At 33.2% G+C, this 27,305-nt stretch overlaps 1 protein-coding gene across 3 annotated transcripts in view; it reads right to left on the reverse strand.

Moving 5' to 3' along the window:
* epha7 (eph receptor A7) overlaps positions 1 to 27,305 on the reverse strand; it is a 141,467-nt gene that overhangs the window by 98,694 nt on the left and 15,468 nt on the right. For all 3 annotated transcript variants that reach the window (XM_051925659.1, XM_051925657.1, XM_051925658.1), the window contains one exon: positions 1,592 to 1,747. In XM_051925659.1, coding sequence (XP_051781619.1) covers positions 1,592 to 1,747 — 156 coding nt within the window. The remainder of the gene's footprint in view (positions 1 to 1,591; positions 1,748 to 27,305) is intronic.

Consider the following 27,305-nt stretch of genomic DNA (forward strand, 5'->3'; position numbering starts at 1 on the left):
TTACTTCAGACCCCTGCTACATTTTTAAAACTCAATAAGCACAGCAAAGTAGCATAATATCCATTGCCAAAATGTGAGTGCTCTGCTGCATTAGCTTTCATTAAAAAAACAAATCAAACTGAGTTGTTTTCATTGCTGAGTGAACTATTTCATTTCATTCTTATGTATTCACTTTTGGAGAACTCATAGATTTCAACTTCTTATTCCAGTATATTTTCAGTTTTAATTTTCTATAACACTAATGATATGAAGGTTTTGGAACATCATTGTATAAAATAAAATAAACTTTCAGTTCAATGTGTTATTTTGAAAATTGTGAAATGAATCAGAAACTATAAGATAGAGTACAATTATTTATTCAAAAACTACCTAAAAAAACTCTCTTTTACACACATAAAACAATACTGAATTAAATACAGCAATATTTCAAGTACTGCACACAAATATCTCTTTATAGGCCAACAACAATTAGAACCAGTATTCCACCCCTTAAGTACTGGGCTGTGTTCTTACTTGGTACTTAAAACTGTAAACAACCTTTAAAGACCAAAAGGAGACTAACTTTTTTTCTAATCCTATGTTAATGGAACATGCCAAACTCCACCTAAAAAAAGCTATGCATTAGCAAGATAATCTGCTGCTTGCCTACTATACTTTGGGCAGTGATTCCTGAAACACTTTGAGAGGTATTTTGCAAAATCAACCTGTAATTAACTGAACTGAACATTTGTTTTTGCAAGACTAGCCCCCCTGTAAAGTTGTATGCCTTCAGTTTGTTATACAATTTAGGAAGTCTTTAGAATTTTTAAAAGATCGAAACCAGAAATGTAACTATATAAAACCATATTACCAGTCCTTTAAGCACTAATCTACATAGTTTTGCTGCACTTTCCGAATGAAAAGGCAAGACTTGAAGGAAACTATTATTTTTTTTCACAAATGCCTTACCCATCTCAACATTGAACATTTGAATATGTTCCAGTTGTTTACTTACATATTAATACATTTCAACAGACAGGTTAAGTGACCTCCTCATAGTCACGCCATGAGTCAAAGTCAGTGACCAAAGCAGCAATACTGTGATTTAAAGTATAACTTTCTAACAATTGTTCCACATTTCTTTCGTAAATTTCCACAAAACAATGACTACTTGTTTTAAGGTGATAATACATGAGAATGAAATGAAATAAGGCACTTATAATTTATATTTTTCACTGTATGATTGATTGCACACCACATGCAATACCTGTGTATGACCAAAGACACAAAAGTGTTGCATGTATTTACACAATACTGGCATTTTTAAAATGGTTGATTGAAAAAATAAAAGAGATCTTATGAAATTAAAAAATAGACATTTGAGACATTCTGAGCAAACATATTGAATTAATAAATGTACTGAAATCTGCCACAAAAAAACTAGGCCATCTGCTCATAGAGTTTAAAAAACATAAATCAGATGCCTCACCCATACAGAGACATCACAGTTTATTTCTGTACAGAAACTTGCCTTTAGAATCCATAGTTTGATTAATATCTTAGGCAAAGCTTGTTCTTTTTCTTTTCACTTTATAAAAAAAAAACAACTCACTTGTGCAGGCCACAGATGGTGGGTCTGAAGGGGCTCTGTAATATCCATCTTCACAGTCACACAGAGAAGAGCCTTCTTTGTCAGTGAAACTATGGGCAGGACAGCGAGAACACTGTAGATCTTGGGAAGATGATTTATAGAATCCACGACCACAGGCTATAGAAAAAGAGATATTTACACTTGGATTAATAGCAGATTCCAATCTCTTATTGATCAAAAAAGAAAACTTATCTAGTGGTTATACCTCAATTTACCACTGACAGGCTGAGTTCTGTTATGTTAGTACCAAAAACTGACTCACATTTAATCTACTATATAAACTGTCTAAAAACAGCTAGTTAAATTACCTGAATGCAGAAAAGAGCCAGAAAGGTTGACACAAACCCAGAGCAGGTGGAATAAACATTCTTAAATGATCCAAACTTTAAATATATTTAAATATTTACCTCACTGTCCAATACTTTTAAGGATCTGAGGTACTGTATAATTGATAGCATGGTCATTAGATTTACCTAGAATACAATTTAAACTCCTTTTAAAAGTGGACGAATGCAGTTTACACAGAAGACACTAGCTCAAGTTTTAAGCACCCTCCCCCATCCCATTAAGAAAGAAAGGCACCACTAAGTACAATAGCTGGTTTACTCAGCACAATTTGGAATACTTCTTTCTGCAACATACCACAATTATAATACTGTCTGCATTTAACAAACAATCATATGATTATGTTGTTTGCAATTATCCTTTGGAATTATGTCTAACTACTTTAAAAACCTCTAATCAAGTAATCGTACTCCATCTGAGTTCTGTTGTTTTTGTATTCATTCAGGTGAAACCCTTCTTCATTTTGTAAAATGAAAAGGCAAGTGTTAACTCGTTTGTCAGGTTAGCAGGGGAAAATGCAATATGATTCCATGATGTACAGGACATTATTCTGTAACTATTAATATTAAAATGTAACAATAAAACAATTAAACAAATTAGTCAAAAGCACAGAAGACATTTTGTATCCTTTCTTTTTTTTTGTAGTTCAGTCTGTTACTTTGCACAAATTTTCAAGGTTTCCTTTTTTCATTTATAGTAGCTGATATGTACAGAATAATTGGCTCACTGTAAGTCCCTCATATATATATGTGTGTGTGTGTGTGCATGTTTAAAATAAGCAACCAACAACAACACTCCCAAATTCACTTGGATAATGAAGAGCTGCTGACATTTGAATACAGCAGGTCCAGCGTGCTGCATCCAAGAAAGGAACATGCCTTTAGATCCAGTTGCCTAGCTGCCTTGTTGAAGATACCAGCATTCAGAATGATTCATTAATTAATATTTAATAATAAAAAAACATAAATAATAGCAATATTATGGTATCAAGACTCAAATAACAGAATAATATCATATTGTAATTGTTGTGCTCCAGGCAGTTTCCACACCTAAAAGTGATAATCATTCAATTGCCACACTATATTGATTAATTATTTGTTTCCCAGTTAAGGTCAAGATTTCATTTCATAGCCTGAAAGCCCTAAAACTGATTATAGGCGGCTGAGATTTTCTGAAGCTGTCTTATTGCGACACTGAATGTGAACACTTACTAAGTTATGTTACATCCAAACTGTAGACCTCACTTACTATGACTTTTCCAACAAATACTGTGATTGGTTCATCTAGTTACACATTCTTTTCTAATGCATCCCTTTAACTTAATTTATTTTGCTCAAAAGATAACATTCATGTATATTGATATTGCTCTATACATTATTCTGAACTTGCTTTGAATACTGCTCCTTGAGAATTCATGAATTATGTTTTACACTTTGTAACTTTCCCTGCGATGGACTGATGCCCAGTCCAGAATTTGTTCATGCCTTGTGCTGTGTGCTAGCTGGGATAAATTCCAGCACTCCCCATGACCCTGTCCAGGACTAAGCGGGTTAGAAAATGACTGACTTTGTAGCTTTGAAAGTAGTGCTCCTAGCAATAGTGTCTGCTATGAAAGATACATGGGAATCATAAAGAATATTTTAATCAATCTTATTATTTGTTGTCTTTGCACTTCAATTTGGTATTTTCTCAAATAATCATTTTCATGGATAATGTTAACATGTATGCAACAACAAAAGCTGTCATTTATTTAAATCAAATTTTATTTCCATTAACAATTTGGGTTAATTTCACATGCTTCAATTTTTATAAAACAAAAGTGTTTCTCTCATATTAAATGTTTATGGATTAACTGTTATAAACGTTTTCTTCACGCTTCATTCTGAGTAATGACAACAGAAAACTAAATTGATGGCATTAATTACTTTTGATGATACAGTAAAGCTTTTTCTTTAATCTTTTTCTAGCTATCACTCTACACTATAAGCAATAAGATGCTGCAGATGTTCTATCAGACGGTTGTGGCGAGCGCCCTCTTCTACGCGGTGGTGTGCTGGGGAGCCAGCATTAAGAAGAAGGATGCCTCACGCCTGGACAAACTGGTGAAGAAGGCAGGCTCTATTGTAGGCATGGAGCTGGACAGTTTGACATCCGTGGCAGAGCGATGGGCGCTCAGCAGGCTCCTATCAATTATGGAGAATCCACTGCATCCACAGTGTCATCTCCAGACAGAGGAGCAGCTTCAGCGACAGACTGCTGTCACTGTCCTGCTCCACTGACAGACTGAGGAGATCGTTCCTCCCCCAAACTATGCGACTCTTCAATTCCACCCAGGGGGGTAAACGTTAACATTATTCAAAGCTATTGTCTGTCTGTATACCTGCATTGTTATCACTCTTTAATTTAATATTTTCTTTATCAGTACGCTGCTGCTGGAGTATGTGAATTTCCCCTTGGGATTAATAAAGTATCTATCTATCTATCTATCTATCTATCTATCTATCTATCTATCTATCTATCTATCTATCTATCTATCTATCTATCTATCTATCTATCTATCTATCTATCTATCTATCTATCTACACTAGTTCTCTTTTATAATATTCCATTACATGCCTTAAGTACACTGAAACCAGGATATTGCACCCATCCAAGTGTAATTCAGACTGGTATGTCTTATTCTGAATTTGCTTAACTGTCTTACTCATCTCAAAGGTGTGATTCATAAACAAATAATAATAATAATAATAATAATAATAATAATAATTAACAAGCATAGCAATCACAAATGCCTGTGAGGGAAGAACAGCTTTAATATTATCACTGCCAAATGTTTGTTAAACCACTCTTGAACAAATAATTAGTCACTTGAAATCTACAAAGCCGGGGAACTCATACTCTTTATGTGGTCTAGGATTAAATAAACTATTTCTGCTTTTTCATTTCTAATTCTTGTTCACTTACCTGATTGATCGTTAAAAAAAAACAGCCCTGTGAGAGTTGCTAAAACAAACAACCAAACCAATCACCAAACAACTTCTTTCAATAACTTGTCTTTCCTAGGAAATGCCATTTTCGGTTTACTGGTTGTTCTTTCATTATAGTAGAATAGCTATGAGGCCAAAAATATTGAAACAGGCACATGTTTAATTAAATGTATTTGTGTTTTGGTGCATGATTTAATATGCTTATCGACCAACTGTTTTTTACCTGAACCAGCTTTTTCTAACACAGTTATGTCAGGCAACCTATCCCACCAGAAGCAGGCACAAAGGAGACAAACCTGAACATGACACTAGTCCATTTAATTAACTTATCTGTCAAAAGTAAAAAGTTATACTTTATATTGTCAAATGCTGTTTTTCTTTCATTCATTCACTTTGTAAACAATCCTATTTTTAGCAATAGGATAGCATAATAGCACAACTAATTTAGGTGTAGATGGATGCAGGAACATCCATGAGCATAATCATTACAATAATTAATTATTAAAAAAATCAATCAGTATAGGGATTAATTTGAAAAAATTGTAGGCCCAGGAGGAAGTTGATGCAAACACAAGAGAAACATAACGACACTCAGACACTCTAACAAAGATGTTGGCACTGTGCTATGAAATTGTGGTCTGTTGACCATAAGCTTATAAAAAAGTACAAAATATTAAAAAAATTGAAAACTGAAACAAAATCAACATTTTATCTAATATATATCTTTTTTTTTAAATGTATAATTGATGTTTAAACTCTTCATACCAATATTATTTAGAAAATCATTAAACTGATATGCTGGATGTTTTAAAACCATCCCTCAGACATGGGACTGATATTTTTGTTCTCTTTAATGAGTAGGTACATTCCCATCTACTTGTCAGCTCCTCAGTGTACCAAAACAGTTTTGGTTACATTATTGTGAACTGAATAATCATATTTCAAATTATTTCAGCTTGGCCATAGAATTACTAGAATTATTGATTTTCTTTTTATATCTGTATATATCAATTTAAACAGTAAAAAAAATTGCCATCTATTTTGGTGTTGAGTTTCTTCTGTTACAAATTATTGATTAGAATTGTTTAATTAGTTTGACAGGCAGGTTTAAAATCAGGCACGGTCTTTGCATACAACAAGCTTACATTAGACTATGAATATACAGTATTTTTCTAAAATAACTGTGCATATTGAACTGATTAAATTAACAAATGAAAAACAGTCAATGCAAATTTATGTCAGAATATTAAAAACAATCAGATATACCATCAGAACCCAGAAACAAGTCCATTAATGTGTATTGTTAAAATACGCTATTACATATCATATTTATTTATATGATACATTTAGAAAATTCAGAGGTAGTCTGCTAAGCTTGTGTTCTGGCAGAATGTCTGTGTCTATCAAGACAATCAGAGTGACAAGCCAAAAAAGATGATATAACTGGATAAAAGAAAGAGCATAAACTACTCTGTAAGCAGGTGATTCAAGAGAAGTTGTTCCTGAGATAATAAATAATACTCCTGCAAACATGCTGAACGTTTCAACAAAAGTGCTTTTTACTCCTGGTTTGCTATAATTACATGTAGCAAAGTTAAAACACAAAATCTTATTGACTTGGGGTGGGGGGGGGGACATAAGACAGGAACTTAACTGAAAATGAACCAGGAAATTGTAAACTGTTGTGGTAACTGCATACTCCTGGATTTTTATACCTGTTCATTGGTTGTGGTACAAGATTAAACAAAAAACATTTTTAAATCACTGACTACAATTTCAGTCAAGGGTGTGAGCAAGCATTTTAACCCAAAACAGTTCTAGGAAAGCTGAAACTATCTGACCTTAAGATCACCAATGTACTGTAAGAGGACATGCAATAGACTACTCAGGGGAAAGACAAAGGTATAATAGTCAAATTAATCATTCATCACCATACTGCCCACTGAGGCATTGCACACACTAAAAGAAGCCTGTTTAATTTGAGTGCTCGTTTCCATCTGTGAAGTTGATCAAAGAATTACATAAGGTGAGGACTACATTTTGCTTTTCATAGTTAGGTTGCAGTCTTCAGCACAAGTCATTGTTAATCACTGATTATTGATTCAGGCTAGTTAGATTTAACAGCATATGGTGTCTTTCAGCACAATGAAACCCCTGTCTACAAGTGCGTGTGTAGCCACTCAGTGTGTTGATGAGAAAAATTAACTTATCCATATACCATGACCTTCTTAGTCACCCCATCTTAACCCAATTTATCATTTATAAAAAAAGCCTGTGCCATATTCAGGTGACATGATGAACAAATATTCTGTTAGGTGAAACTAAATTTGCGTTTCTATCTGTCTACTCCCTATATTTCACAAGTTCTTGTATCTTATTTCTGTCTTTTGTATTCCATAATCCTTTAATAAGGGTGGAAGCTTCACAGTCTAAGAAGATCTTACAAAAAAGTTCCTTTTCTTTTTGTGTTTTATACATATTAGTAAACATGTACCTTGTTCTAAGTTTATTTTTTATGTTATTATTGTGTGGATCAAATTTTACTGTATAGACTGAAAAGAAACTTTCATGCTATGGATCTTTATTGAATTTACACACTGTAATTTAGGGCAATGTTATGAAAAAATACTATATATGTCATCCAGTGTTCAGAACTGTCAACTGGTAATTCTATAATGATAATGTATAAGAGGCAGATTTATTTTAAGGGTGGAGCTGAACTCAGCTAAAGCTACTTGGCAAACATGGCATGGCAAATAACGCAAGTTGCTTTATTAACAGTGCGATGGTACTGCTGAAAAATCCAACATCATAAGATAAAATGTTATAAACTGGAGAAAGAAGTGCTTAAAAATGAGAACAAAAAAATTATATCAATTGGTATCATTAAAATTAATCAATTTCCAAGCAAAATTAAGGTTTATTAAATTTCCAAGCAACAATTATTTCATTCGGCCTTACAATCTGCCAACTTTAATCAGTAAACTTAAATATTAAACCCAAGTTTAACCTTCAGCAGTAAGCACAAAGGAAATATTATTTATACCAATGAACTTTTAAAAATAAAACAAACATTTTACAGAAACCCTGCAATTCAGCACAAAAATTAAATTCTATATCGCAATTCAAAACTGTCAAGATTTACTGGCATCAGGAGCTATTACCTCAGTCACTGACAGATTCTAGGATGATACAATTGTTGCTGACCACAATGTTTTGAAAAAGAACAGACAACATACTGCCGCAAGACTGAGAGACAGGAGGCAATAGACCACTGTTTACTCCTGCATCTGGTTGCTATTAGGCTGACAGCGAATAACTTTTGTTATCAAGCTGAGAGCTTTTTTGAGCAGACACAGAGACAGTTTCAGTACATTTCTAACTTGTGAAAAGTTCTCTGTTTAAATAGTGATTGAAACATTCACACATAAAAAATTGTCTTCTGCCAGTTGTTCCCAGACAGTAAAGGCACAAGTTATAGTACTTTGTAAGCTATTTAGTGCACTTGAATGCAGTATCAAATATATGTATTTCATACAAAATCAATGGAGAACAATTAGTAACACTATGGACCGCCAATAAAAGGGATACCCCATTATCATTCATTATTAACCTTTTATTAACTTTTGGTTTCACCATCTCCCAAACTCTGTTTTAGAGAATATCTTATGTAAGTAGCTGAAGAGGTCTTGGGATTTCGTAGAACAATTAAATCTAACTAAATATATGTAGTCTTCTGTTAAACTTTCAAACAATAGTTAAAGTCATCCTATACTCATACTACACATTTGTCTTTTAATATCTTTCAAAACATAATTGGGTAATATTAATTTGTAGAATTTTGAAAGACTGACTCCAAAATTAAAACTAGACAGCTGAAAGTAAGACTAACTGAGGGGGTGAGGTACTGTAGAGATGTGCATTATAATACCACAACATCCTACATAAATATCAGAAAAAATGGGGGTGATAATTAATTGAAATTATCAAAAACAAGAAAGGCTAATTATTTTTCATTTCACTTAAAGAGTAACCAACAGTTCTTCAAGGTGTAATTTTTCCTTCAAAAATCCTTATTTTCAAAGTTTTACACAGTTTAACGTACTAAAATGTATCTCAAATAAAATTACTCTGCAAGACTTGGAAGTTGTAGATTAATAACTAATTATCATATCATTTAATAGTAACATATTTAAGATGGAAATTTCAAAAGCCTATACTAGACACATCAAATAATGACCATGAAGTATAAATATTGTGACATTTATAAACCTGTAAGTTATAGTTTCTAAATAAGGAAATATCAAAACTAACTGTTAACTTGTTCCAAGGCATAAAAACTAAAGCATATGACAACTCTTCTTCCAGATAAACTGGGAAAATCTGAGCTAGTTTCCAATTAACAATGAGAAGCAGCTGGGCCAGAGAGCTTCATTTTATTAAAAACCATTGCACTCTAAAACTTGGAGTCTCATGAATCTAGGATCATTGAATTACTTATCTAAAAGTAGTAGAGAGTAATTACCTATAATGATAGTGTGCACTTACACACATATAGTGCTACTACTTTATTTTGAGCAGATGATATGGATTCAGTTAGACCATTCATTTTGGAGCTTTTGGTAGAATGGGCTAGATGAGGCATCCCACTAAACCTCACTATTTAATAAAAGTAATAACATTTAATCTTTTATCATAGCACCCAAAAATACAAGAACTCTACATAGCTGTTTTGTAAAAGGTTTTGTTACACTTTTACCCACCCCTCAAAAAAAACTAACCTCCCAAACAGAACTAACCTCAATCCTGCATATTCACAGCACAGTAACTAGTGTCCTGCTTTCACCTACATGCTGTAAGTATTACTCCACTCTTTGCTGGTGGATATGTTATTTTTCCTTCGCCTCAAATTAATGTCAAAAGAAAGTTGCAAAAGACAGATTATGGGATTTTTTCAACTTGTACTGTGACCATAATGTTTGAAATAAGTAATCAATTGTTTTTACATCAGTCAGTAGAATACAAAGCTCAAGTGCCCTTTCCAACACTACAGGAGAAAATCCCATTTAATACTTAAGCACTGCAGTTTAGTGAACCAGTGCAAAGCAAGTATTATATTAGCATTTGATGACAAAATTGCTTTTGTTGACTAATTGTGGTAGCATTAATTTAAAAAAAATCTGAGGCTTTGAATAAAAGAAGAACAAAATGTTGTCTCCTGTCTTTGAGATTGCTACCCTAAGTTTCTGTGTCACTTTGACACTCATTGACATGGTGTGGTTGTTATACCTGAGATAAAATATTGCAAGCCAAAAGGCTTATTTAAAAAAAAAGGTTCCAGGAATGAACGTAGTCTTAAGAAGAAACCAAAGTGATGAAATCTTTTGATTACTGGGTCAAAGAACTGCGGTGGGCTAGCACCCTGCCCGGGGTTTGTTTCCTGCCTTGCACCTTTTGTTGGCTGGGATTGACTCCAGCAGACCCCCGTGACCCTGTAGTTAGGATATAGCGGGTTGGATAATGGATGGATGGATGGGTCAAAGAACATAATAGCCAGCAAAATGTTGATCATGAAAATCTGAACCCAAGCCCTGATAAATTAAGTCAAAATTCCTTATACTAATCTCTTGTTCTTTCCATGAAAAAAATTATAATTTTGTTTATATAAAAAGATTCCAATGCTTAAACATATGTGCTAATGTGCCACCATCTTAAATAATGTTTACAAAATGATGTCATGCACAATCATGCTTGTAAAACATGTATCTAGCAATAGACATCATCGCTATAATCACAAAAAAACAACTACCAAATGGCTCCTTGATATTGTTACAAAATGATGATAAAATTAAATAACAAAAAAAAAAAACATTTTAATACATAAAAAACTGTTCAAATGATTCAGACTCAACTCAAATGCATTCATGACAGTGGTATTTTTGAAGAATATGACAATTTTGTATTACTCCAAATGTGCCAGTTCTGGCTGCTGTGTCAACTAAGTGCTGCCTAACTTCAATAAAATCTTCGCAGGACACCAATTGAATTTCCTAATAAATAAAATGCACATTTATTTGTCTGCCTGATTTTAGGTGATTTTTTTATGTTCAACATTGTGTTTGCAAATGTCTTGCTTCATTTGTCTTTTGACTATGATGCATGACTGATGCCTTAAGCTTGAGGTGCCTGACTTAGTATACTAAAGCTTTTAAATATGTGTCGCTACAAACAAACAACAAGCGATCTCCTTCTTCATCAACCATAATGGAAAATGGCTGCCATATGTCCTTACGTTATTTTAATGGCTTTAAACTTGTCATTTGAAGGACTCTTTCAGCTTTGCAGATATTAATTTTAGGTCTCTCAGCCAATATAAAGTTTCACAGTACAGCTGTATAGGTTTTAGTGTGATAAATTTTTGCTGCTGCTGTTATCACACTTCACACTTTCAAAAAAAAGTAAGGTGTACCTTACAATGATATTGGTCAACTCTGACATTTATGCAACATTTGAAATTAATTTAAAAGAAATATTTTTAAAGACTCAAACTATTGTAATTTTAATGTATTTATTGATTACCTGCTCCACAAAACATTAGGTCAAGTCCCATTGGACAACCATAGGAATGCAGACCTCTATATCCTGTCATTACCCAATGCAAATGTGAAAGAAATAGCTAGTCAGTACAGGATTTATCTCTGATGAGCTTCTTATCAGATATGTGACTGACTTATTAAAATGCTTTTTCTTTGCTTCTGTTCTTCCAAAGTGGATCGGAAAATGAAATAAAAAAAATCAATGTGAAAAATATTGAGAGACCAAATAGCCAAAGTATCAAAATAAACCAACTTACCAAGCAGCAATGTGTAACCCAAAATCTTAGTAAAAAATTCACCCAAGCTTTTGTCTCTGAACTTTTATGAAACCATTAACTACCTCCATGAAATTTTATTATAATATTCACAGTCTTAGATACCAGTAACAGTTTAGCACTGACTTAGATAAGGTTGTAGCAAACACACCAAATGGTACAATTTCCAGTCTATGCAGGCAAACAAATGGGCAATTACTGTTGAGAACTGGGAGGTCAAAGCCATTAAAGAGCAATAAAACAGAAGTGAAACTAAGGCAGTCCATACTGAACCTCAAAAAAATCATAATAGCTTAAATTGATGGGCAAGTCAGTGTTTTCCAAGTGATTTCTGCTCATTGAATTTTGTAATAGTAAAAATATCTCAAGAGATTGTTATCTACTTTAAGGCTAATAGACTAGAGGACCTAAGTGATCAACTTGAAGAGTAAGAATGGAGAAGTTCCACTACATATTTGTGAGCTTGGCCATGCATGGCACAACATGTGAGAACAACAATTTTAAAATGAATTCTAAAGTTAATTAGAAACCAGTGTAATGCCCTTAAAATTGTAGTAGTATGTAACGCAGTTTCATTTTGGACTGATTGAAGATGTTCCATCAATGAATAGTTAAGATAAGTAAAAAGCGCATTACAAAAGTCCAAATGAGAGAAAATAAAAGCTTGAACAAGCATCTCCACCTTGGGCCTAGAGACAAGAAACATAATTTCGGTCACATATACTAACTGAGAAAAGCATAATTTAGTCAATGATCTAACATGTGGATCAAAACTGGTAAAATAATAACACATACATTATGAATTTAAGGGTGAAAATAAGAAAAAAAAGTTTCAAGCATTAAACAAAAAAATTTCTTGAGCAACAACCAGCACCTAAATGTTATCCTCATTTAGCTGAAGACAATTCAATACTTTATGACAGTCGAGTATTTAAATACAACAGACAACTTGACAAGATCATCTGATTTATGGAAAAAATAAATCTGGGCATCATCCACATAGAAGGATTAGAAATGTCTTTAAAACCTGACCTGTCCTAGTCAGAGCATATATAAAGAAAACAAAGCAGGCCCCAAAATCAAACCCTGTGAACTCCACATGACACTGCAGTTGAATCTGATACAAATTTTCCAACTGAAACAGAAAATCCCTGTCCTGAAGATAAGAGGCAAATCAATCCAATGCAGAACCTAAAATACCAATTAATTGGTTTAACCTACGAATCAGTAGTGGTTTCCAACCTTTACTATGCCCAGCACCCCTAGAAAATGTTTGATTCACACCCCCTGAATTGTGTGAATTTCCCATTGGGATTAATAAAGTATCTATCTATCTATCTATCTATCTATCTATCTATCTATCTATCTATCTATCTATCTATCTATCTATCTATCTATCTATCTATCTATCTATCTATCTATCTATCTATCTATCTATCTATCTATCTATCTATCTATCCCTACAAAAGCAATATCACATTTGAAGATGAAGAAGTCACATTTCTCATTTTTGAATAACAATTTGAACCACATACAGTACTGTGGGTGAATATATTGAACTAAAAAACTAAAACTTTTTATATAAAATGAGCAATTTACCTTTACATCTCAATAATCTTGCAAATGTGTACACCGTGAAGCCTGGACATTTGATTGATGATCTGGGGGTTATAGTATCCCACAAAGCATCAAGCCCCACAAGGACGTGACACATTATTAACAAGATTTGGGGGATTGAAGACCCCCATGAAGCAAAGGGTGCCGGCATCCTTCTAAGTAATGAAACACAGTCGATAAGCTTTGTCCCCCATAATACCTGCAATGCATTTCAAAAACAGATGTGCTGCACAGTTAAAATTGCTGTGCTACTGTTGGGGCCACCAGCAGGAGAGACGGGCTGAGTGTAAGCAGCAGGTGTTGCGTCCAATTCAGTCCCCCTTGTCCCTCCTGGTAAAAATGTCAATTTAAACCTCAAAATCAGTGACATTTCACGATTAGGGCTTACACAGAAATCAGTGCTGTACCTCACCCTTCTCTTACGGATCATTGCTAAGTCCAAATTCCATTCTCTAAAAAAAAGTTATTTGCCTTAACAAACTCCACCTGCAGGAGGAAACCTGTGAGAATGTGCATTTCTGCAGCTCATTCACAGGTGGCAATTGTGCACTTGATTCTTTTCACATCATAGAGCAGGTGTACCAACTAATAAATGACCTACAATTGAAGGCACACTGCAGGACATTGCACCCTGATAAATTCGGACAAAGCACTTCACTCAGTTTTGGTGAATTATGAAATAGCCTTCCTCTTTGTCACACACCATGAAACGTCATTTTGGGATTGGGAACCTCAGATGTACGGTGTTAAATGCTGTACTGAGTTCTAATAAAATCATGACAGAAGACTCTCCTGCATAAGCAGACATTATAATATCATTGGAAATCTTAATGAGAGCAGTTTCAGTGTGAAAACCGGATTAAAATTTATAGTAAATCTTATGTACCGGTACCTTCAAGAACTCTGTAAGTTGAATGACAACAACCTTTTTGAAGACAGTTTACATATCAACCTAGAGTTCTTTGGCAGAGCTGGATCAAGATTTTTTTTTTTAGCAAGTGACTTGAATGGCTTAACAATAGCATGCTTAAAATATCTGGGTACGCAACCATAAAACAGAAACTATGCAAGTTTTTGTGCTCATTTGCATCAGTGTTAGGTAGTGGGGTATCAATTTCTGATAACAGGCAATATAATGAAAGCTTCGGACAGGTACAGAAAATAAATCAGAGAAAGTAAATTATTTTTAGAATTTTAGTAGCCTACTATTAAATTTAATTAACTTGCAATTTTGAACACTAGTCCCATTGGCCTTGATGGCGTTAAATCAAGAAGGCAAGGATTAAAAACAAGAAGAATTAATGCATTTTGTACACAATCCTCTAAAGATAACTCAAAGACAAAGTAAATTTTTGTTCATATTAGGAAATGTTACTCTAAATTTATTTTAAAAATTGGCAGAAATTGTGCCTGAGAAGAATGATAGACTAAACATTGCACATAATTTATCTAGAAGAGTTATAAAACAATGTTTTTTTTATATGGCATTGTTTAATATCAGGACTGTAGTTATCATATTAACTACTTGATGAGCAGTACTTTGGGGGGATTTTTTAACAATGACTTGTTTCCAACAAGATTAAAAAATTAAAAAGAGAAGCATTTCACAGTGTGAGGTTCATGGCAAAATAAAACCTTTTTCTACAGCACAGCAAACTAAATGATACCGTATAGATAAACACAGCAATCACCAGGTAGTAAGCAACACCAGTGTAACTGTCTGAGTCAAATGTGTGTTTCTGTTGTAGTATAGATTACACAATGTGCTCTTTCACTTATTTTAAGTCTTTATACTCATCACATTACCGTTCTGAAAATACACCATTCAATCAAATTTGCAACAAAGCAATTTCTGGCATACTCTGACTTACCCTCATACATTATAATGCATATAAAGAGCACTATTTAGTGATGTAGCTGAAAACAAAAGACAGATTTCTGAAGTTGTATGGCCGATAAACTACCTAGTGTTCCGCCATACTATCTGTATTTCCAACATATATACAAAAACGTATACACATTTATATATTCATGGTAGTACCAAGATTAGAGTAGTGTGTCATGCAATTAAAAGGTGTTAATGTTCTTGTGTTTCTTCTGCACAAATACATGCAATACTGTAGGCAATGCTATCAACACACACATTCAAGTAAGACTAAATCTTTAAGAGTACAGTATTTTACTTTATATAAAGTTATACACCTTGATGATATTTCTAAAAATAATTCTTTTTGTAAGCTGAGCCTGAAAGGAAGGCACACATACACACCTAATGGATGGACAGATTATAAAGTATTTTTTGAAATTGCACATACTTTTTAAATTAAAAGTATATACTGTGGGGACAGAACAGTGGAACATGGGTTAGCACTGCTGAATTAGAAATTCATCTTTCTGTGTTCAGCTGCCATTTCTGAACACTGACTGTGTTGCGTTCCATGTTCACCCCCTTGTTTACATGGGTTTTCCTACCACATGCCAAAAGACATATACGGTATGTTAAATAGCGATTATAAATCAGCCCATGTAAAAAAGACTAGCACCCCATTCAAGACTGCTCCCTGTCTTTTACCCAATGCTACCTGGAAATGTTAGGGTAGTCCTAGGGTGTTTAGTGGGTTTAAGAATGTTATAGAGAACTAAATTGATACTTTATTGATCCTGTGAGGAGAGTGTGTATTACAACAACCAAAACAAAAAAACTGCATAGGACACAGCAGTGTGGAGCAATGAAAGAAATATGGAAATTACATGAAGAAAATAATTGAAATAATTGAAAAGCTCTAAAAGACACAAGATAGCACTGCTTATGCAGAAGCTGGTATACAAAGGATTTTAGTCTGTTTCTTTTTAAGTTAAACATCAACCCTTAAACTGATTATATTGTCAATACATCTCCTTAGTTGAAAGAATATATAGATATACAGTATGGCAAAAGGTCTATGTCACAAAGACAAGGTACTTGCTTTTCACTTTAACCAGTTTTCAAAGTTTTAGATTCTGGTTTAATACTTGGTCAGCTACTTAACATTCTTGAATTGTGTCCAGGCTTTTAAAATGTTTAGTGATTAAATAACAATCCGAAGGAAGGCAGAAAAAAGATGGATGAAATTGCGAACACAAGCTGACATTCTGTGACAGCCTGACATACCATTTCCTTTAGTCATGAGTATGCTGATAATTATTACTAATGTCTCTGTGTGACGCTGTTGCATGAGGACTGTTTTTCTTTTGGTCAATGCACCTTGATGGATGGATCATGTTAAACTGGTAGCTTTACCAGGAGCACTGTAAAATAGAACATGTTTTTCTTTTTTTTTCATTTCTGGTAGTTTGCAGAACTGGAAAGACAGAATTCATCTAGCTGTCGAGTGACAGGACACTGTGTTGATCACTAGGCGAATCACAGTGCTCTGGTGGTTAAAGAAATTTTTAGACTTTGGGGCCGGTCTTAATGTAATGTGTATATTCCTCTTAAAATACCCTATAGGCCTTATATATGCCTTATTGTCATTGTTCTATTCTGCTCATCCATACTCATAAATACATACTGTAGATGTCTTCTGTTTACAAATGGCATCAAGCTAAGATTCATATTTTTAAGAGTCATGAAAGGCCACTTGGTCTAAACTAATAAAATTGTGTTTTTGACTTTTTTGTCCTTTTCCCGAATACTGCCACTTTTAGCTTGTGATATACTTTGTAAAAAGGTGCGTCAGCTTCTACTGACTTAGATAACTATGTGCTTCTCATTTTAGGTTCACCCCCACCAGCTGATTATGTGTCAAATCCGCCTAGCTGTCACTAGGGATATGGAAAAAAAATGTACAGTGGTAAGCAATACAGAGAGAAAATGCAAAGCAACTTCAAGATAGCACCCCATTAGTGTGATAAAGGAGGTACAAGGGAAGAGTAGACGACAGAGATTTGAATGCATCTCGACTGCTAATGAATGCCAGGTGGAAGGGGTCAAACATGATAAAAGAAACAGTTTATTTTCTTATTTCAAACAGTGCCTACTTGTTTAAACGTTTACAGCAGGACTGATAGGAAAATGTGTTTAGCAATGCTCGCTTCAAACATTACAACAGCTGTACAATGATCTGGTGCTCATCCCTTCGTGATCAGGATAATAAACATTTACACCCAGTTCATCAAATTTAAAATATATAAGATTATGGCATAAATTGTTAAAATGCATAATTAAGTCAAATACATAAACAAAAGGAAATATTTCATAACAGATGACAACTGTAGCTTAATATTATTTCTTCTTCATTGCTTTTAGAAAAGCATGGAGTCAAAAAAGAAAGAGAAACATTACAACACCCCAAGTTTTATACACTAGAAGTAACTTTGGTTCTACCATATTTGGCAGATCTAGGAGACTGTTCTATTTTATCGAGTTAGCAGAGTTCAATTTATAACTATAAAATTCACATTAGAACTGAGAACTGGGGATATAACATAAAATATCTACCCCTGAAAAGCCATGCCCCTGCAAGAATGTGCAGAATCCTCTACCTCTAGGCTTTGCAGTAAAGAAACCAGCTCTTTTTCGATGTTGATATTCTTTGTAAAATGGATTCACAATCAGGTAATTAATAAAGTCATAGGCCTCAACCATATCAATGCAGGTTATTCAAAGACAAGTTAGGCTAACGGGTGGCTTTGTCTGATCCTATGGGAGTGTGACTGTGTGAGTGAGTGTTTCCTCTGATGGACTGGAATCCTACTTGGAGAAGTTTGCTGCCTTGTACCCAATGCTGCCAGAATAGGCATTAGCCCTTTATGACCCTAAATTAGAATAAGCAACTTAAGAAAAAAACGTATGTACTGTATGTATGTAATGTTATTGCATTGATATACAATGCAGTATAACTACAGCACTGACTTTCTTACATACAGGCATCATTAAAACATAGTCCCATTAGCACTCATTATATTATTATCTTAATCTGTTTTAAACATGAGCATACCTTCTACATTTTTTGATTCAAAGAATGGAAACTACACCTTGTACTTCTCTTTTTTATATTGGTATGTCTTTATGCTGCAATGGATTAAAGGTAAGAGGTGTTGGGAGTTCTTGATTATGCGGAAGTAAATCCAGACAAACATCTGAAAAGATGTAATGCAAGTTATTTCACCCTGCATTCTTCCTATTTAATTCTTGCCCTTTTCCCTTGGTCACCACAGAAAAAAAGAAAAGAAAAAAGAAGGAAATCAATCAGAAGGAAAACTTTCAGCCAAGACTACCCCCCCCCCCCCCCCCCCCCCCCCTCAGTTTTTGACAAAGAAAAACAATGATGGGACAATTGGCATAGTTGTGGCACTGTCAACTTACAAAATTCTACTTCACTGTTTATTTTCCAAAGAACAGTTGCTCAAAAATAAAGTTAATTTAATATTATTCTAGTATAATAGTGTATAGAGAAAGATAATGTTATAGATAGGTTTAATAAGAACATTTTGACTCCAATGATTAACCCATAGAGACTATAATTAGATCTATATGTCATTAAAACAGCTAATACTCAATATACACACTAATTTTGCTTAACAAATGTAAAACATTGGCAAACAAATTTTACCATCACAAAATATAGTCTTTAAAAAAGTTCTTTTAGCCACTTTGAAAATGACATAAACTGGTATTTTTAGTTTTATTACAACAACGATGTTACATTATTCAAATTCATTTCACTCTGTCTTTTTACCATGTTTGAAGGAAGGCAATAATTATGTACTTTGTATGCATTGATTTCACCCAAAATTGCATTTGCAGCTAGGCAGTATGATCTAGCAGTTTAGACACTCTACTTTAAACCATAAAAGCTGCAAGATTCAATTACTGCCTTTGCCCTAAGAAAATCACTAAATCTGCCTTTGATAAAACTCTAAAAAAAGGTTTTAACACAGTTGTAATGTCTTCCGATCTTGTATGTTACCCTGGATAAAAGAATAACAATTTGAATCTTTAATAACTAACATTATATTATGTTTGTTTATGTATGCAAGTAATATATATTTTGGATCTTGCATGCCCCTATGTGCCTATGATATGGGACAGTGTGTACTTCAGATTATTTCATATGTAAACATAAAACTCCTTTGCTTTACATAGTAGTGTGGTTCCTAAATACAAAATACAGAATATATATCATTTATAAATTATTGCATACTCTATAGCTTTTTAATACCTTGCTCAAATATACAATAATAATATTGGATTCATACTGTTCATTATGTATGCTGAAGACTAGATTAGGTACAGAAATAATAAAAGATAATGAAAAAAAACAATATTTTAAAAATGGATTAATATATTATTACAGGTGAATTTTTAAAGGCACAACAATAAGTATATATATGATTTAAGTTAATTGTTTAGCCACAAATAAAAATCATAGCAAAAAAAGAAAATATATTTTGTCCTCTTTGCTATACGTGAGGCATTTCAATTAATTACAAATGTAGAATATTTCTGAAAATCACATTAATTTCATGAATTTAACCAACTCGGACATAATTCAGCTAGCTTTAAGACGCATTCCAAGTGTCTCTTATTCCTTTAAGAATACATTGTTGTTTTTCATTACAAGTAAAAATCTGTAATGCATGGGGAATACAGGCTAAATTAGTAATAATAATTATATTTATAATAACAATATTTATATATTTGTGGTGTAAGTTTGATTAATGAAAACATCTATATATCTATTTCAAATTTATTATAGGCATCCACTGAAATTCAGCATATATATTTAACATATTTTTGACCTCAAAATTATGTTGACTAATTTCAGAGGCGGTTAAGCTATGAGTTTAATTTAATGGTTTAATAGGTACCTTTTTGTTTACTTTCTTTTAATTAACTAAAACCTCAAGCAAAACATTCCAAACAAGCTGATGTTAGATAGTTGTCTATAAGATAAGAAATGTAACCTCAAAAAATTAAACTGCTGTCAAAAAAAGTTTGCATGTAATTTTACTAATCAGACTTTAAAGTTAGAAAATCTGTTATTCTTGTGACAACATGATAAGCTAAATAAATGAGCTAATCAGTGAGTAAGTCAGTTTCAAAACATGCTTCTTTAGAAACGAGTTTTCTTTCCTCTTTGGATGTCGGATTGCATTTCACAAAGAGAAAATTATGACTGTGGAATTTCTGATTTTTTTTTACATATTTTGCAGCATTTTTTTCATAATTTACAAATTACTTTTCCTGAAACCCATTTACTTCTAAGTGCTTTAAAGAAAATTCTAACTATACCAGGTGTTTTATGTTTCCTAACATAATAATTTAAATTAACATATGGTATATATAATATTAAGGATACTAAACACAATGCAAATGAATAAGGATCCTTATACATTGAATATCTGTCATTCAGACACACAATAAAGTATAATATTAATTTAACAAAACATTCTACTACACAAATGTAAAAAATACATATGCCATAAAAAGGTAAAAAAGGGTGCTGTCTGATTTGTATTTCAAATGGACTGAATTTGTAAAAGCAAATCTATAAATAAATGTTGTTAGAGATTAGCATGTGCTTTCTTTGGTGTCATCACAAAATTATCCATCCATGCACACATTATCAAAACATCTTAATCCATTCTAGAATCATGCAGTCCAAAGCTTCAATTACCATAGCACTACAATGCACATGTGATAAAAACAAATAGGACAGAGTACATATTATATTTATTTTTGTTTTAACTTCATATTATGATATTAAGCTGATAGTAAGCAATGACTTAAATTATGTGTAGTTATTAAAGAATGTGTAAAATATCATAATGAAAAATACATTTTTACTACTATTAGTTTGTTCTTAACAAAAGAAAATAAAAATAAGAAGAAGCTGAATTAAGTGCACTGTTGCCATTGCAATGGCCTTTATACAATGTACTAGTTTAGCAAATTATTTAAAGTTGTTCAATATTTTTATCAGACACTTGAGATGGATTTCTTAAAGTATGTTCACAAAATTGAGTAACATCTATTATGTTAATTTTTTTTAATAGTGCTTAATATTTAAAATACACCATTAACATGGGTCATGTAGTTGGATTCGGGTCAAGCTACTTGTAAGTGATTAAAACAATAAGGATTAATTCTTAAATGTGATTATGAAGTATTACATAACCAAAGTGTATCCAATAATAAACTGACTGACAAACAAGCTTATCTTTACAGACGAATAGTTTATTTTCTACCTTATACAGTATATAGGAAATTAATAACAATCAATACTTGGTGAAAAATACTAAAAATACACTATAAACTATGCCTTATGAAAATAATCAAACTATGTAAAAGTTATATATATTTTATTTGATTGCCTTACAGTACTGTTATCATTAGATCTAGCACAACATTTATCATGTTATGTTAAGCTATACTAATGAAGTCTTCCAAATGTTGCAAATTGTCATGCCTAATTTCTTTTCATTTAGGGTATTTCATACAGCAAATAACACCAACATTGACAATGTCAATGGGGGATAAAGTTGGTTCCGCATCAGACATTTTTCTTCTAAAAAGCATAAGTTGGGTGGGGGGGGGGGGGTAGGGCAGGGGCGTTGGGTTTAAAGAAAAAAAAAAAAACAACTATTATTCGTAAAATAATGGCTGCAGGGATGAGGGCCTGCCAAAGCCAATGCCCCCTACTACTGAGACTAATCAGCAGTAAAAACGCTATGGTTCCCGGAGAGAATGTTATCTTTAAATTCTCTGAGCACTTCTTTCAGACTGCTACAGTGACAGGCACAACTGGTTAGGACGACAATGTCAAACCGCAGCTGCAGGTACTTCTTCTGTTACTTTTCCTCTCAAATGGTAAAAATAAGCACAGGAGATTCCCAGCAGACATCTGCAGCTCATGGTCAGGGAAATACAGTATCTGACAAAAGGACAGTGGACAAAGGAAAGTAAAAGAGAAAGAGATGTACAAGAAGAAAATATTTTTTTTCCCTGTAAGACCACACCGAAAAACATTTTTTTCTTCCTGTCTCCTCTATAATTAATGTTTGTGTGTACACCAATTGCATCTGCATGCCAAAGATTCTTAATGCTGCAACACAAGGCAAAGCAATCATTAAAATACAGCCTTTTGTGTACAATACACTAATCATGTGACAACCATGAAATCCCTAGTGTATTCTTTCTTAAATAAAATGCCTAAATAATATCTAATCTGACTCCTCATAACCATGAAGTTACTGAACTTTGCAATAATTAAGGTAATTCTGAATAATAAAAAGACTGTACACACTATCAATCAATAATGGTATCTGACTCAACAAAATTCAAGGTATATTTCCAGGAATGTCTACATAAAAAGCATAAACTAGTAAGTCCATCCTGTTCTGGTATTTATCTGATATGGGTAATATTATTGAACTTTAGCTGTCCATATAAAAACATCATAATGTCATATCATTTTGATTATGAAATAAGATGTGCAGCCTTTCAGAAAGCATTGTTGATGAGAAGGCTGTTAACTTCAGATGGCTTTAGTTTCAAATGTACATGTCTTATGATTTTCAGTTATTAAATTATACTAGAAGACAAATATGTTTTAATTTTAAAAAAATTGTGAATTCAGAGTTATAATCTATCAGTTTGTTTCATTTAAATGAATAATCTTGTCCAATGAGGTGTAAACTAAATCAATTCCTTGTTCCTGCAACACTAGGAGAATTTGCTCACACAAAATTAAATCAATATCAGTCACACTTTTCTTTAAAATAATCTCTCACATCACATTTAAGAAAAATTGGTAATACCATTAGCATGAAGCACTTCAAATACAGCACCAAATATTTTGGTAGAGTAAAATGAGTAATTTTCTTTTCAATGTTGTTAAATTTTGCTATATTCAGTGTGTAAAAGATTATGTTAAAGAGAATTATAAAATGTCAATTAAATGGTTAACATCAGGAGCTTACAGTTAATGCTTTGGCTAAAAAAAAATACAGAACAGTATGTAAATAACATAACAAGATGTGCAAGTAATGAATGAAGTCTCCAAACACTATGCTATTCATTATTTTGATCTGAATATTAAGTTACAGGAAATTGGCAGGAACTGTGTTTAGTTGCTTTCAGGAGTCTTAAGACTCGCTGTCAGTTTGTCAATTTAATAGGATTTAACAGGTAAGATTTCAGATATGAGTCTGAGGTTAAATAAAAAAATGCCAAAATGTATGAACGACCAAACAAAAAATTATTAGTCTCTTGTTTATGGCAAACTGGTACGGTTTAAACTGGCTGCTACCAATCCAACCATAGATATACAAAGGTACTATATTTGTAATTCTGACTTTTATATCTGTATCAAAAGAACCAGAGGTTAAATTCGTAGTAAAATTTTTTTTCCATTATGCTAATTAAAATTACCATTGTTATCATGTCAGAAGAAAACTGATCATACTTTGGTATGTACTGTGTTTAAAAAGGGCAAAATCCAATGCCAATTTGCAGTTTCACTGACCAATTTATATTTAACACACTAAGAGAATTATTTTCTAATACATCAACAAAAAAATTACTCTCGGGTAAAAAAGTGATGATGTGACTAAAGACAGAGACCCCCACCATTGCCATGCATATAGCAAATAAATACATTTTTTCAAGACTCACTCCATTACAAAAACATATCTATTTAGTTATGATTGCAAATGTAAATAAAATCAAAATTACATCTATGTAAATAAAATCAAAATTACATCTAATATCAAGACATCCAATGACTGCAGAAACAACCTCGGAAAAGTAACACAATTAATATTATGTGCCTGTTTGCTGAATACATTTTAACAATGATTACTATATTGTCACTCTGTAACATAACTGAAACATCATGAACTTTCCATAGCATAACTTATTAAGTAGCTCATTTAAGAAGTCACATATTTATCAACAATCCATATATGGTTTACCCAATATTTACTGTAGAACAAATGCATTTATTACAGTAAACTTTATACTAAACATATAATTGAAAACTGAATTAACAACTATATTCACAACACCAACATAATCTTCACATTTGAAGCTACATCTCATGTGATTTTTTAAACATGCAATATCTTTGTTACTAAATCAACATTAAAAGGGCACCACCATGAGGCAAATTGTATAAAATCTTATGCCTAAGGTACATGGGTACACATCATTTTTACCCTTAAGTTATAAATTTTCCAAGTATAATGCAAAAACTGAACTGTATAATTAAAAAGAGGTTTTGTGTTATAATGTGTTTATTGGATAAGCGGTTCAATGAAAATATAAATTTTATGGTTATGTCAGAATTGTTCTTCAAATCTCCTCTAAGGCATTTTTATCATTTAAAAAAATGTTCTATCAACACTTTATTTTATTTTAAGTTTATGTTCTAATGCTTAATGAAAATTCAACATTTTTTCAATGTTTTGTTTCCTTATAAATAGAATGTCAGTTAGAGTCCTCAGTATACTCATCACATTGTTTTCATGTTCATAAGAAAATATAAGCACTGCCAAACTTGTCAAACTGACACTGAAAAATATAAGGAATATATTCATGTATTTGATAATTATATTCATGACAGCTGATTTGACTGAAAATACCCAACATGTAATAATCACATTTTAAATACTGTAACTCTGTATACTAAATATTGCCTACGGTATTTCCCTAATTGTGATTGTCTCTCTGCAATCACATTATTTTACATTGTTTGCCCCTGCCTTTCAAATACAGTTTTACCTTTATAAGACTGTCAAATTATTGTAAGTGTTTTTATATGGGTTTGGTTGGGCTGGTGCTTCATTGATCCAGTCTCCTGGGTTCATATCCCACAGTTCATTGGAAAAATACACTTTCTAGCAGTGTCTAGGTGGGTTTTCTTCCCACATCCCCAGAGAAGGGCTGGTTAGGTTGATGGGCAATTCCAAATTGACCCTATGTGGGTGTGGGTGTGTGCATGTGAATGGGTCCTGCGAATGGACTTGTGCTTATTCCAAGGCTGTTTGCATCAAATACTCCCTGATTATATTCCAGTCTCCATGACCCTGAATTGAATTAAATGATTTTGAGAATGTTATGCAATATTTTGATATTAACATGTTGATGACTTTCAGCTATTACATCTCTTGGACTACAAATATAATTGATCCTCTGATGCCCTAGCACATTCCTATATCTCCACCTTTAACTGAATAAGCAACACACAGACCTTTACCTTTCTTAACAAATTTTCTATCTGTGCAGACGATTGGGGTGCCTCTACGTTGGAAGGACAAGGGGAGGGAGCATCTCTAGAGCATTACCTTCCCTGGAGCACTAGGTGGCAGCCCTCCTAGGCTGCAGCAGTGCCTTGGACTCCATGTTCCATGGGAGCTGGAGTTTGGTGCAGCACCAGCTGAGCCCTTGATTTCAGCACTTCCACCACACCTGTAAGTGCTGCCGGAAGTAGATCAATGAGAACCTGGCGCACTTCCGGGTGCATTGTAAAAGGAGCCAGCAGCCACTACTCCTGGAGTCGGGTGGGAGAAGATGAAGCTTGCCGAGAGGAATGGTTGTGAACAAAGAGAAAGAAAAGGAGGAAAAGGAAAGAAGAGAAGTGTGCTTTTGGCTGTGCTTGTGACTGTGCTGTACATGTGGGAAACGGGGTAAGGCATTTCCCATGGGGAAAAGAGAAAAAAATAAAAGCGTTTGATTACACTTGTCTGCGGTGGGCTGGCGCCCTGCCTGGGGTTTGTTTCCTGCCTTGAGCCCTGTGTTGGCTGGGATTGGCTCCAGCAGACCCCCATGACCCTGTAGTTAGGATATAGCAGGTTGGATAATGGATGGATGGATGGATTACACTTGTGTCCCACGTCTGTTTGTGTCAGGTTGGGGCTGCTGGTGCTCCCCATGGTCCACAAAGTATAGATCAGTGAAGAAATGCTTACCTGTTATTCAACAACACTCCAACCTCAAAAAAGACACCAGTCATGTCTGCATCGTACAACGCTTCTTCCAGTGATCACTTCTTATAATATTGGAAATGATTAAATGTTTAAATAGTACTGACAATTAAGATTCTAATTAATAAATAAGAAAATTAGTAAATAGTGAATAAAATTGTGCTTTTTTAAGAAATTCTGTTATCATTACATAGAATTATAGGTTATAGTGAAATATTTACATGCTAGCAGTATCCAGGTTAAACATGAGCATACAATATATTTAAATAAAAATGTGTTCCATTTTTTGTTTAGTTTTTCTTTTTTTAGATTTATTTGCCTGAACGAATTTTACGAGGTGGCAGTTCCATTTATCATGACTTTTACATTTGAATGTCTGGTCCCTATGTAAACTATAGAAAGGCTACTATAGTTGTAGAAAGAATCCCTAAGCCTATAAATACGGTATGGAAGTAAAAACCAGGCATGCAGTGGATTAGAGGGAGTTTCCTTGTGTTTAAAAAAAAAACACCTGTCTCACCTTTTTGCAGTGTAAATGACCTAGCTGTCTCACACTAGACAGTGGGCCTTTGTAATCCAATGGATCCCGGAGGGACATGGTAGTTATTTGCATTCTTTGTTCTTTTTTTCTGAGTGTTGTACTTCTTTACCCTTTCTATTTTATATATGCATCAAGTATTGGAGCCAGTAAATAGAATGCAATGCAAATTTCCTAAAAGTATGATGCAAAAGCAAAAGATTTACTTTTCTCTAAATTATGTAAGCATTATGTAAGCATCACAAGTAGAATACTAAATTGAACTGCATACAGTATGTGAACTGCCTCTCTCTTGGTATATATTATATATATATATATATATATATATATATATATATATATATATAT

This window comes from Erpetoichthys calabaricus, chromosome 3 (assembly GCF_900747795.2).
Source record: "Erpetoichthys calabaricus chromosome 3, fErpCal1.3, whole genome shotgun sequence".
Taxonomy (NCBI): Eukaryota; Metazoa; Chordata; class Cladistia; order Polypteriformes; family Polypteridae; genus Erpetoichthys; species Erpetoichthys calabaricus.